We start from the raw sequence: 14943 nt of genomic DNA on the forward strand, positions 1-14943 counted from the left end.
ACCTTTTATCGGCACTTATCTAGCGAAGTCTGGAAACTAGAAACTTCAACAAACCAGAACTTTTAGATATGTTGGTTTTTATCAATATTCCCCAAAATGTAAAAAAAAAAAATCATTGTGAAGCCACAAAAACCCAACAAGGGCTTGAATTCAGTAATTTGGGACTGAATATTTTTATATGATATCTGCTTATATAAAGATAAGATTTCAACAAATGGTAGGCAATGTTTATTTGTTTAATTCTTGGTTATAAAGAGTTTACTACAATACAAAGAATATCTAATATTATGCTTGTATTTCTGGATTGCACAGAAATAGGGAGAGTATACATCATCAGTGTGTTTTATTCAGGCAAGCTTGAACAGTTTGTTTACTTTTTTAACACCTTGAATATAAATTGGTATATGAAGTACTATTTATCAATATTATCAAATCTCTACTATCTAGGGAGCGTCAATTCTCAGAATGCTTGAAGATTGGATCTCACCAGAAAACTTCAGAGCTGGATGTCAGGTATACATTCAGATTAAATTAAACCCCAAATGGTTAATAACTTGAGGCTGTATATATTTCTCTGGGAGAAATTATTGGATTTCAGTTGTGACTTTGAGGAGTTTGTGTGAATTAGGAGTTAGGACAATATTCCCTAACCTAGTACCTTTCATTGAGTTTGGATTAAAGAATCCAGAATTCTTTTCTTTTAATAATAATTTGATTTACAATAAAAAATATTTACAATAAAAGGCATCCCCACAAAACTGTAAACATCTAACATTATTATGTGATTTATATACATTAACTATATTATATATTTATATGCAGCACAAGTCAATTCCGCTTCACTCAAAGCGGCCTAGGCAAGCCAGAAGGTTGGACAACAATGTTTTTGTCCCTTTCAGCACTCCATACTTCTGTCACCATATGGTCTTCTAAAAACTTCATGGTTCCTTTTTTCTACTTGTCTCTTTGTTTAGCACAGTCAACCAATCAGCTTCCTTAACAAATTGAAATGTTCTTCTTTCCCATGGACATATCTGTTTATTTAATTCAAATATGTGTTTTAAATACTTTACATGAGGTGATATATTCCAAACTTTAGTCCCTTGTTCAAGTTTCTTATTCCAAAATCTCAGTAAGCTTTTTGCATTTAATTCTTTTCAAATCTTTGTAATTGCTTCCTTCTTTTTATTTAATCTTTCCCAGATTGAAAATACATTCACCCAGATAACTTTGGATGCTTGTTACACTTCAGATATGTTCAGGGGTGGGATTCAAAATTTTTAACAACCAGCTCTGTGGGCATGGCTTAGGTGGTGGGAGTGGCTTGGTGGTCATGTGACTGGGTGGACATGGCTTGGTGGTCATGTTAATGGCTGGGCATGGCCAACTCAATATCACTCATATCGAGGCACGTATCTCCTTGCCTGACCTCTCATGACTGTGGCCTCTCATGACTGATGCTGTAACAGTCGTAAGTGTGAAAAATGGTCATAAGTCACTTTTTTCAGTGCCATTGTAACTTTGAATGGTCACTCCACACAAGCAAAGTACCAGCAAAGGAGGGGGAAAAAACTCCTGACTTCCTGTTCCTGAGACAGGAAGTCTATTCCTGCCAAGAATGTAATAAGCATTAACAGAGAGGCAGTTTCTGTAAGCAACACCAGAATGTTTCCCTCCTGCCTTCCTTACAGGATTAGGCCAGTAATTTTTTCTAACAACTGCTTCTCCAAACTGCTTAGAATGTTAACAACCAGTTCTAGTGAATAGGTGCGAACTGGTAGAATCCCACAGAATATGTTCCATTTAAACATGCTTTAGGAATTGGATCAGGCAGTCCCAGTTTAATTTTAACATGGTTCATGCATGGCTGTGAGAGTGATATCTTCTTCTGTGGCTCCTGCTACTCTATTCAGAAGTCAGCCTCAGGGTCCCACTGAACTCTGTGGACTTCCTCCTGAAAACCTGCCCCTTCCCCAGAATACATGTGGGTAATCTCACGACTTTACTTTGTCTAAAACAGAGGTCTCCAAACTTGGCAACTTTAAGACTTGTGGACTTCAATTCCCAGAATTCTGGGAGTTGAAGTCCACAAGTCTTAAAAGTTGCCAAGTTTGGGGACCCCCGGTCTAAAGAAACTATATTAGCTCAGATATACTTGTCAGTCTTTGTTCCTGCATGATCCCCATTGTTCATGGACAGGTGTTAGTTGCCCTCTTTCCACCCTGAAGACATTATTCATCTTTATCTCAAAATACACTTTGAGGATATATTTATCTCAATGTACAATACATGCATATACACAACACACACACACACACAAACACCACACACCTCTTTCTGCCTTAAAAGTGTTGGTTGAATAAAAGGTTGGTTTAAAAGAAAGAAGACATATCATGGTTCTACATGCTGCCAGCCTACGTTATAAAAGGGGATCTATTAAGTAGAGCTAGACTTTCAATTCAATGTGTGGAGTGTGAATGATGTGTCTTTGTGTTTATTTTCATGGTCATGATACACACTGAAGATGGTGTTTGATTTCATTGCACAAGGTGCAGTGACAATTGCACAAGGTGCAGTGACAAACTAAACTAGAACTGAGATCAAAGCAATTAAGATTTCAGAGCCCATAATAACGTCATAATTGCTGGTTGAGAAATAATGATTGTACAAGCAGTTCTCTACCTTCTACCCTTGATCAGGATGCAATTGGTTAGCATATTTGATCTGTACTTTTGATTCAAGGTAGGAATAGTCATACAAACTTCATGAAAGCATCAAAGTGCAGAGTGAGACAAACAGTGCCATCTATTGTTCTAATGCAGAAAATTCAAATATGTAGGAAGAGAGAAGAAAAATGTGATTTATCATACCATACTTCAAAACAAGAGATGACTTCTGGGTTACATGTAACAACTACAACTATACAACTACAACTACACACACACACACGCACATATATATATATATATATATACACATACATATATATGCTTCAAAAGAGCTTCCACATTGCTGCTATGAAAACATTTCTAGAAACTGTGTCCATGGTTGACTTCCATGAGAAGAAATCCAACTGCTCCAGTTTTTCCTGCCACATCTTCCACACCTTCTGAGATAGGCTAGGCTGAGGGATAGTGACTAACCCAACATTTTTGATGAGCTTCTGTGGCTGAGAGGGGCTTGAATTTTGCTACTTCTTCTTTTTTATCATCTTATCCATTACTAAACCATATGCACTCTGACAAAGGGAAATACATAGTTTTGATTTATAACTTTCAATCTCAGCATGACCACTCACAGCACAACGGTTACAACTTTCAACCACAGCACAACCAAGATAGTGTCTAGTATCAAATCTAACATGCAATGTTCTTCATCTCTCTGTTGGATGTATTGGAATAGCCACGTCCTCCATCCACCCTACGAAGTGAAGAGAAACTAGTACCAAAGGTTCATTTTTTTTCAAAAGTCCTCTGAACTTTTATTGGTTTAGAACCGAACCTAGAAGAACTGAATAAGCATCTTGGATGAGAAGCAAAATGTTTTCAAAAGGAAAAAAACCCAAGAAAGTCCAGTTACCTTTTGAAAAAAAGCACCTCTGAGACAACCACGATGACCCTGGATGATTGAGAATTTCCATAGACAAGGGAAAAGGAAGGTTTTACTGATTTTCTTGCACTAAGTTATTAATCTGAAGAAGAAATAGAGGTAGTCCTCAACTTATAACCACAACTTAGCCCAAAATTTCAGTTGCTAAGTGAGACATTTTTAAAGCAAGTTTTCACCCATTTTTCCACCTTTTTTGCCATAGTTGTTAAGTGAATGCAGTCATTAAGCTAGTAACTCAGTGAATCTGGCTTCCCCATTGACTTTGCTTGTCAGAAGTTTGCAAAAGGGGATCATATGATCCCGGGACAATGCAACTGGTCGTAAATACGAACCAGTTGCCAAGTATCTGAATTTTGATCATGCAGTGGTTGTAAGTGCAAAAAATGGTCATAAGTCACTTTTTTTTCAGTGATATTGTAACATCGAGCAATCCCTAGATAAGTTGTAAGGCGAGGACTAGCGATAGTGATAGAATCTCCTTTGCTTGGGTAAAAGCTGCCACATGATGGAATATGTACCTTTAATCAACCTTTCCATTTTTACCAAACCAGGCATGGTGCATCCATAAAGAGCATCCCACTCAGCAGAAGTTATCCCCATGCACAGTTCTTGTCAAGCTTGCCTCTTTTGTTTAAAAGCTGACCTTGGGTAGAAATTCAACAAGAAGGCCAAAAAAAAAAACACAAAAAAATTAAGTTTGAAACAAAAGTGCTGGGTTGGGATGTTGTGTGTAGAGAGGAGGCAGAGAACACTTAAAAGACAATTCAGCAAAAACACAGCTGTTCTCTGACAATAAAATCCACACTCTGAATCTTGCATGTCTGCAGGATCGGCTGGTTGGTCCCTGAAAGCAAGTTTCAATGCTTTTGAAAGGACAAATCTATTCTTTATCCAGCAGTGACACTGAGAGTCAGCAGTTTTTAGCCTGACAAATGCATTGGGCTATGCATCAGGGCAAAGAGCTGAGAAAGAATGAGAGAGAATTCTAGTTGTGTTCTTTTTTCTTTTTTCAGTTGTTGGTTTACCAAAATCTACTACAGTCGTGTGCTTAGATTATAAATTCCTGTCTTGTTTAATGGATGAGGGACTTATTTTGGGATGTGTGTTCTTGAATAATTGAAATAGAAGGTGAAGCAGAGTATTATGAGAGCAGTCCCACTTTACCTAAATAGCTTTCACTATTATAGAAATAATTAAGGCCAATGAAAGTTGCATTTCTAACTATGTTTTAAATCAAGGACATTTTTAAAATTCAAGGGTTTTTTTTTCCCTTCACCTTGGGGACTTTAATGAAAAAAAAAGTATGGACATAAATAATTTATTTTGCATCCTGCAAACTGGGTTTTTAGAAACACAGCATTGTACACCCATATCTTATATATCAGAGTGGAAACTTATTTATTTATTTATTTATTTATTTATGTCAATCGATTATAAGATAACAGGTATAAGTATAAACATAGTTATGAATACATGAAATGGATACTTATAAGAAAAATAAAAAGAAACAATAGGACAGGGACGGTAGGCACATTGGTGCGCTATGCACACCCCTTACAGACCTCTTAGGAAAGGGGTGAGGCCAATAGTAGACAGTCTAAGGTTAAAGTTTTGGGGGTTTGGGGAAGAAACCAGGTAGAGTATTCCAGACATTGACCACTCTGTTGCTAAAGTCGTATTTCCTACAATCAAGTTTGATGCAGTTTACCTTGAGTTTGTATCTATTGTGTGCTCTTGTATTGTTATGGTTGAAGCTGAAGTATTCATTGACAGGTAGGACTTGCAGCCCTCTGGATCTTCTTGGGTGTTTAGTGGGATGTGATGAATTGCCCTGGAGCTTTAAAATCAGAACTGGATTTTTTTAGAAAACAAATGAGCACTGGCGACTTATTTGGCTACCTTTGTGATGGGCTTTATTTGTGATCAAAGAGTGATCTGGAGAATGACAAGTTAAAGAAAGATGTTCTTATAGCAATCACTATAACTTGTTGTAAATATTATGGTAAATGCTAATGTTCAGAATTTGTAACCTTATGCAATCACTTTCTCTTCTCCCACAGAAATACCTAACAGACCACCATTTTAAAAATGCAAAAACAGACGATTTCTGGAAAGCAATGGAAGAGGTATGTTCTCTTTCTCTCCAGTAAGTTTATACTTTTCACTAACAGCATCTGAGCTTGCATGAGGGAAGAAATAATAATTTAGCATTAATCATGCTTCTTATGTTGTTGTGATGGCACAATTAGGAAAAGACAAGAAGAGCACAAATAAATTAAACAAGTATGAATTAATGAGTCTAATAGCAATTTGCAACTGCCAAATTTATCTGGCTAGATTTGTAAAGAAACTGAAATAGCAAAGCAAGACTCAGAGAAAAAGTATCAAAGATTGAACCTCAATTATGTTGTATCCATTATGTTGTGGTACTAACCAAATACAAGGTTTGATTGGAAGACCAAATGATTATCTTAAAAATATGCTGAGAAGCCAATCAAAGGAAACAAAATGTGCATTAGCACAAGATATGCCACTACAACTCCATCTACAATTTAATATCTGTTGCAAATAAATGAACTGCTCAAAACCCTCCTGGAAAATTGATATCATCTCTACTTTTGGTGTTGAAGACTCTCTCAGCATGTTGTTGTTTTTAGGTAAGTGGGAAGCCTGTCAAAGAAGTGATGGACACATGGACCAGGCAGATGGGTTATCCTGTGCTGAAAGTTAATTCAAGCTCAACAGTCACACAGCAACGTTTTCTATTGGATCCCAAAGCAGATCCCTCCAAGCCATCTTCTCAATTGAGGTATCTTCTGTTTAACAGTTTGATATGATATTGCTAGACTGGGAAAGTTTGCTTTCTCAATGGTCTTCACCAAGTTCTTCTCACATAGATAATTGATATTATAATAAAATAGTAAAATGAGCCATGGTGGTGCAGTGATTAGAATGCTGTACTGCAGAGTACTCCTGCTGACTGCCGGCTGACTGCAATTTGGCAGGTCAAATGTCATCAGGCTCAAGGTTGACTCAGCCTTCCATCCTTCCGAGGTGGGTAAAATGAGGACCCAGATTGTTGGGGGCAATATGCTGACTCTGTAAAAAAACAGGGGCCATGTGAAGCACTGTGAAGTGTCCCAAACATGCTTTTTCAAGAGGTAACTGGACTTTCTGTTTTTTTTCTTTGAAGATGTTTTGTTTCTCATCTAAGAAGCTTCTTCAGCTCTGGAACTGTTGCTAATTTCTATAGCTGAGCAGGTATAGAATACAGGTAGTCCTCGACTTACAACCACAATTGAGCCCAAAATTTCTGTTGCTTAGCAAGATGGCTGTTAAATGACGTTTGCCCCATTTATGACTTTTCTGGCCACAGTTGTTAAGTGAATCACTACAATTGTTAATAACATGATTGTAAAGTGAATCTGGCTTCCTCTTTGAGTGTGGTTGGCAGAAGGTTACAAAAAGTGATCACTTGACTCCAGGACACTACAACTGTCATAAATATGAATCAGTTGCCAAGCGTCCAAATTTTGATCATTATAAAAATTCTTTAAAAAAATATGTCTCCTTTCTGAATTTTCAGTTACAAGTGGAATATTCCAGTGAAATGGGAAGCAGGGAATACATCAAGTATAACATTCTACAATAAATCAGAATCAGCAGGTAATCAAAACTAACGGAGGGTAACTATCCACAAAGTAAATTTTTTCTTAAGTCACATCCATGGAGGGCTGATACCAAAGTGGTTTGACATTGCTTTCCTCTGAATTGTTTTCTCAAGTTCCAGTCTCTCCTTCGTGATGTCCTGTTTAGGTATAACCAGGCCAAATCCAACTTGGTTTCCAAGCCTAGAAAAATCAGAGTAAGTGGCATTAACTTGATAGGAGTTTTTTTTTGAAAGAGCAAGGTTGCCCAAGAAAATGTACCACTTGAATTACGAAGAAGAAAGATTGTTCTTTTCACAGTTCCTTCTCAGATGATAGCAAATGTCACAACTCTACAGCCTTTAAAAATCTTTGACTGAAAATTTTTGAGATATAATTGATAACTGTCTATGCAGTCAGATACCCTATCCATCTCTCAATGAATTGCTTTGCAATATGTAGGATAACCAGTTAAGGTGACAAATCACTCCAAAATTCAAAAGACCAGGGACTCCCCTTAGGCATAATGAAGGACTGGAGAAGGTAGTCACTATAATCATTGTCCATGCTGGCCTGTAGACTCAGTTGGCTGCTTCATTATTCTTGGTAGAGTTGACCATTTCTTACATGTCTTAATAATGCCGTGTGCCTTATATAGGACTTGTTATGTGTCTAGTTTAAAATTTTCAGTGAATACAGAACAACACAACTGTCCTGAATATGGAATACAGAATTTAGCAGTCATGCTAGTCTCCAAATAGTACTAGAAATACTACACAGATTAATCATTTATTTATGGAAGGATGACAAAGCTCAGCTTATAATCCTTAAGATTCTGTATGGCTTGGATCTATGCTACTTTGCGGCTTGTTGTTAATGATTATTCTTTCTACAACAAGATTATGTGAGAAAATTCACCTTATAAGGATGTCTGGCCCTGTAAGATAAAGGGCTTCAATCCTCTGGGTTACACAACCAATTTCTTGCTTTGGGGCATTGCTGCTATAACTATTGATCTTCCATGAAGCACCTTGCTTAGTTCCCCTCCACCCTTAATTATGGTCTTTGATACAAATGGGCCCCACACTGCCTGTTCTTAGTACAGAAGTACTTTTTTATTAAAAAAAATAAAATGATCAAATACAAAACATATTTATACTTCAAATATTAACTCCATTGTCTCTTTAAAAGGGGAAAGGGAGAAATGGGCTTGATAAAACAGATACTTCCAAAATGCTTAAATGTGGCGGAGGAGGAGACATTACAAAACAAGATGCATATTCCAGTGACACCACAAGATGGCGCTGATCTGCTACAAATGGCTAGTTTCATACTCCGCTCAATCTTGCACTGTTCCAAATTCAACATGGAAAAATAAAGTCATGCTTATCAACTTTATTCAAAATATATAGCTGGGAAACGTATATACTAATCCACACATACATCAGAATTGTTTAATACAGATTTCCTATGTAATATTTTTACCTATTTCTGCAGAAACAAATTGAATTTTGATGAAAAGTCCTTTCCTTTCCTTCATCTTTCTGCTGTCTGTCTGTCTTGAAATTATATGCATGCCCTACTCACAAGTGCCTCCTGGTAGTTACAACAATCATCAATTCAATTCAATCAATCAATTAATCAGAATAGAGCTGAAAGGGACATTGGAGGTCTTCTAGTCCAACCCCCTGCTCAAGCAGGAGATCCTATACCATCTCAGACAAGTGACTGTCCAGTCTCTCCTTAAAAACCTCCAGTGTTGAAGCACCCACAACTTCTGAAGGCCAGCTGTTCCACTGTCCTCACTGTTAGGAAATTGCTCCTTAATTCCAGGTTGCTTCTCTCCTTGATTAGTTGCCATTCATTATTTCTTGTCTTGCCTTCTGGTCCTCTGGAAAATAGGTCTACACCCTTTTCTTTATGGCAGCCCCTCAAATACTGGAATACTGCTATCGTGTCTCCTCTAGTCCTTTTCTTTAGACTGGCCATACCCAATTCCTGCAAACATTCTCTACTATCCAGATGAAGCAGCTTCTTTTTTTCTCTTTATTCTTAAGGATTCAAATCCTCCTAAATATAGCAAAGAGAGAGAAATTGGGGCATGTAAGTGACAGAAAAAAATACCTCCCTCAATGCTGATTCTGCTTAACATGGAAAATGTGTATTCCCAGTTTGACAAGCTAGGAATGCAGGCTGGCATAACAACATGCTTATAGTGTTCATTTATCTCTTTATAGCTGTTTCAGAAACCTTACTCTAAAAAAATATTTATTGCTTTTACTGTTTGATTTTATCTGTGGTTCTGACTTTGTTTTTGCTGGGAATGTGGGGGGGGAAGGGGCACAATTGTTTTCCTGTCTACTTGATGGTCACAATTGTTTTCATGTCTGTGGTCACAGAGTGGAAAAATAACAACTATTACTCACACCCTAAACTGGTTAGGTCAACTCTATCCACTCAAATGCCTCTCTGATGCAGGGAAAGAGGGAAACATCTTTACTTGCATTCTATGCAGTGTGAAAAGTGCAGGTCAGGAAAAACCGCTTAGACTAGGTGGTTGCACCCCATTTCTCCATCACTGTGTTGAATGGTCCGGGGTGGAATTCTGTTCCCTTCCCCTGATAGAATATAGTCCACCCTCTCTGTGCATGCATGGGCTCAAAATATAATATGATTTTTAGTCCAATTTGGCTGCTGCAGGAGGTGTTGCAAAATAATCCCTGGTTTTTGGCCACGAAGATGGCTAATCTGAAAATGAGAAATTACTGATGCACCACCATATTGATTTGTGGATGAATTACATACTTTCTGACTTAAAGTGAATGCATTCTGGTTGTTATTCTTTGTTTTAATAAACCACACCATGGTCAAATTACATACTACCTACCCTATGAACTTAGCAGCCAACCATTTTCTTTTTTTAAATGTCTGTCATATAATATCAGTTTACCTGTACTTCAATAATCAGCAAAATTAAATCCTTTTCTTTCCAGCCACATTTTAGGCTAATTCAACATGCTATTCAATGACTGAACAGTGATGACTCAACTTGTACAACATGCAAAAAACATGGGCTGAATTCTAATAAAGAACAATAGCTATCAAAGGCTTCTTTTGGTTTAGGCTAGTAGATTGTGTGAACCCAGTCTTCTTAGTCTAAAGAAAGGACTCTTCCTTCACAGTGTTTGAATGCTCTACACCAGGGGTATCAAGCTTGTGGCCCACAGGCCGGATGCGTCACACACTAGCCATGGCCACGCCTGGTTTAGCGAAGGGGAAAAAAGTCACGATCCGTCACATGATGATACCATGATCACGTGGGTTTGACACCCCTGCTCTACACAGTAAAGATGGAGTAGGGTTGGAGGTAACTGCATTGGAGTTCTGCTGGAAAAACAATGTTAGAAGATAAACAATAACTAGATGTGGTTTCTAATTCTGTGAAAACTCCCATAAATCTCTACAATTCAGTTGATCAGCTGCCCACATCCAGAGACTCAAAATAGATGAGATGTGAGATGAACCTTGTAGAGGCTGAATAAGTAGGGGCTTGTAATAATTAGACACATTGCAAATGGGTTTTAGCTTTTTCACTTTTGCTGAGATCCTGGTGAGAATTATAGAAGATTTTACTGTTTCCTCTTGTTTCTTGGAAAGAAAGTGGTGAAGTCAGCAAAAATGTTAAACTCCTCCTAATAATTCTCTCTGGATATCTCTCTCTCTCTCTCTTCATTTTAAAAAATAGTCCTTCTAAATAAAGTCAATGTTGTATCAGTTTTGGCTGTTCCTAAAGTTTGTCTTTTGGGAAGATATTTTATACCATTGTAACACATTTATAACTTATTCTCTACTTTTTTGTTTTTGATACCACCACAGGAATTACTATTCTACGACCCAGTGATCTTCCTCCCAATTCTTTCTTGAAAATAAACAAGAATCATGTTGGTTTTTATCGTGTAAATTATGAACCCCAAGTCTGGCGTGATTTAGCTGATACTTTGATGAAAGACCCCCAGGTCAGTCTGCTGAAATTAATTGTTGGTTCAGTTTTGGAGATGATGATTCACTATATTTTATTTTTATCCATCTGATGTCAACTACTTCTTCTTTTTTCTCTCCACTCTTAGAATTTTAGTCTAGCTGATCGTGCTGGTTTTATAGATGATGCTTTTGCGTTGGCCAGGTAGGTCTTATAATTAAATTAATGAAACACAGTTTGTTTAATGCTGTATTAAAATTAGCTAATTAACAGAATATTACCTCAAGAAACATATGTGAACTGCCACCTGCAAATACAATATATTACAATTCATCTTCTTGTTGCTAAGGTGCACATTTACTTTGTGGTAATATCCAGTGGACATGGAGGAACTTACTACAGAGTAATTACAAATGTCCTTTCATTCCTTCGTTTGTTCTCTCACTGTCATATTTAATTCCCAAGCTTTTTTTGGGGAAACAGACACCATTATTTATTATTGGATTTTGCAGTATAGATACTCCATGAATTTTAGAATCAGTGAATCTGGAAAGTAAGTACTTACTGAGATTGAATTTGGAATACTATTATTAGTCAGATCTTCAAAATTTTGTGCCGCTGCTCTCTGTACAAACATACCAAAATGTATAGTACATACTGTAAGCTACATGTGACTTTATTCTTATTGCAGAACTCTTAATCTATTTTATATAAACTGATGATTGGATCATCAAACACTATGTACTGGCTTATGGATCACCTGAACATAGCCTCGTGGTGGCAGCTTTACCCCTGCCTCTGTGACTATGGGATGAAATATGGGATAGAAAGATTAATATCATTTACTATTCTGTCTTATGATTCACTTGCTGAATATAAAGGCAGATAGAATAACTGTACAAATTCTTCCATACAAAGTTTCTTTTATTATATTAGGTATCCTCAAGGTGACTCACAGTTATGTCAAGATGCATCTAAGGTCCAATTCTTTGCATAGTTGAATTGTGGTGTAGAAAGATAATAAGGTCTCAGCCCATGATGATTGAAGCAGCCACATGGTAATAGATTCAGGCAAGAGTGAGGGAGCCTCCCCCAACCCAACAAGGGTCAATTTAGTGACCATTCAGGATTACACATGTGACCACATGACATGGACTACATTTCCCAGGATTCCTTAACTATATTTACCATGATGCATTCCTTTAAGGGGGCAGCTCTCAAATCCTAGCTAACTATCCCAAATCCCATTAACTCTAAACTGTCTGGACAGCACATGGATAGAATAACAACTAACGAATAACAACAACAACTAAATAACTAATTAATAAATAAGTGACAGTCCATCGGATTTAATTCCTAAGAGGTTTCTTCATTTTCTTTGCTCTTCATTTCCCCCTTAGAGCTGGACTTCTGAAGTATGCTGATGCATTAAATCTTACAAAATATCTGGTAGATGAGAAAGAATATATACCATGGCAAAGGGCTGTAGTAGCAGTATCCTATATTGGACACATGATTGAAGACGATAAGACACTCTATCCCAAATTTCAGGTAAAGTTCCCGTGAAATTGAATATACCATGAAAACAACAATAGTCCTCACATTAATTTGCCTTCTGCAGTAATGCTGAAGAACTGACTTCATCAATATGGAGTCATGGTTTTGTTTTTTGTTTTTTGAAGTCTTACTGCATTTCTGAAATCAACTGTGGGCTACTGGGGGTTTGCAGAGATTTGGGAGAGCCCCTGTCTAAGATTCTGTGCAGTTTAAATCCCACTCTTGGCTGGCCTTACCCACCCACCCTGTCCCCTCTAGGAGTACCCACATGGCCCATTTTGGATACAGGTAAGTGCAGGGCATGCATGGGGGCTCTAGGAGGCCGAAAATGGGCCCATTTCCAGCTTCCAGAGAGTCTGCAGAGCCCGGGGAAGGTGAAAACAGCCTCTTCCTGGAGGCTCGAGGAAAACTTCCGGAGTCCGGGGAGGGCAAAAATGCCCCCCCACACCATGGTGCAGGAGGCCGACTAGGCCACACCCACTATGGTCATGCCCACCCAGCAATCGGACAGAGAACCCTTTGCTAAAATTTTTGAAGTCCACCCCTGTCTGAAATGTATATTACAAGTTAAATAAAGTGTCACGCTATGGAAGGTTCCTGTTCAGAAGGTCTATCTGTCCCAAATTTATCAAATTTTAGAAGTGTTTGTGGTACTTATACCAATCTAGACATGCCTTCTAAACCCATCAGGTTTTCTCTCTTATGAATGGAGTGTGTAATTATGGAGTGTGGATACTTGAAATATGAAAGGCAGGGAAGCAAGATTACCTTTATGTTGCCTGTGTGTTAGTCTCACTCTCCCCCACTATCACTTCTATAAGCCCCACAGGAGAAAAAAAAAAGACTTGTATGATACCACATCAGAGTCACAAAACAGCATGTAAGCTTTTCAGTTCTGAAGCGTTTTGGAGAACTCTTCCTCAGCAGGAAAAAGGAGGAAGAGGACTTGCTTTCTTTTTGAACTCTGTGCCTCCATGTAGATATAATCTGGGGCAAAGCAGGGACAGGTGGCCAGTGAATAAATTGATTTGTATCAAGGAATTTCAAATTTGCATTGATATTTCTACAAAGGCTCTCAGTCTGAAATGGGTGATATCGGGGGTGGGTTTCTACCGGTTCTGTCTACCTCTGTAGAACTGGTTGCTCTGAAGAGCAGCAGACATAAAACCAGTTGTATGTCTGCTGATGTTTTTGTCCACCTGCCCACCTGAGCTCTTACCTGATCTTTATTTCCTGAGTTTTCAACCTCAGCTGCCAAACGAGGCACAGCTGCAGTTAAAAAAGCAGGAAACGAGGGCTGTTTCAAAGGCTACTTCTCTGCACGCAGCGTACTGATGACGATTTACAGGCATGCAGTTCGCAGCATGCAAGGAAGCACATCATAAATCATTGAACCTCATAAATCCCGAACTGGTAGTTAACCCTGTCATATTCCACCCCTGGGTGATATTGATAGAAATGGAGAAATAGGAGGGTAGGATCTCCCATTTTTAAAAATAAATAAATAAATTCATGGCCTTGATATTTGAAAGCAAAAATAGAAAGAAGATACACAACTGAACTAGGAATAATTTTACAGGAGAGAGAAGAGGGAGGGAAGAATGACGGGAGGGAGGGAAGGGGAGGAAGGAAGGAAGGATATTTTCTTGAAAATATAAAAACCTAAGCTGGTTTGTGGAGAATATAAAAATGTGTATGCTATTCTATAATTTTAGACTTAAGAATGAGTTAATTACTTCAGTTTTGGAATTCTAGAATGTTGCCTTTTCTATGATGCTAGGGTTATTCCCACATATAAATAACCAGTTGTTAGAGAGATTTAATATCACATCCTCTCAAGGAAACAGCAATCTGATTTCATTGGAACAATGTTGTTTACCCAACAGAATGCAGACATTTGTGACAAGAGTAGTGGAGTTGAAACGCATTCAATGGGAAGGCTATCTGGCTAGACACAATGACAGCAGGATAAACAATAACCTGCTTTGCTTCCTGACGCCTGGCCTCTTCTAGTGACTTTCCAGTCTCTGTCAAAAGTCCACTTACAGCAAAGTCTCTAGTTTTATGGCCTCGGATTAGCCCATAAAATAACCTTATTTTAACTACTCATTCTCATCTATTCAAAATAATGTTCTTTTTGATGAACTGCCA

At 37.9% G+C, this 14943-nt stretch overlaps 1 protein-coding gene across 1 annotated transcript in view; it reads left to right on the forward strand.

Moving 5' to 3' along the window:
* ENPEP (glutamyl aminopeptidase) overlaps positions 1-14943 on the forward strand; it is a 47074-nt gene that overhangs the window by 21367 nt on the left and 10764 nt on the right. The window contains exons 8-14 of the mRNA XM_026698213.2: positions 448-513; positions 5670-5735; positions 6267-6418; positions 7196-7275; positions 11133-11272; positions 11384-11439; positions 12636-12786. Coding sequence (XP_026553998.1) covers positions 448-513; positions 5670-5735; positions 6267-6418; positions 7196-7275; positions 11133-11272; positions 11384-11439; positions 12636-12786 — 711 coding nt within the window. The remainder of the gene's footprint in view (positions 1-447; positions 514-5669; positions 5736-6266; positions 6419-7195; positions 7276-11132; positions 11273-11383; positions 11440-12635; positions 12787-14943) is intronic.

The sequence above is a fragment of the Pseudonaja textilis genome, chromosome 6 (assembly GCF_049901715.1).
Source record: "Pseudonaja textilis isolate UNSWEBS1 chromosome 6, rPseTex1.2, whole genome shotgun sequence".
Classification (NCBI taxonomy): domain Eukaryota; kingdom Metazoa; phylum Chordata; class Lepidosauria; order Squamata; family Elapidae; genus Pseudonaja; species Pseudonaja textilis.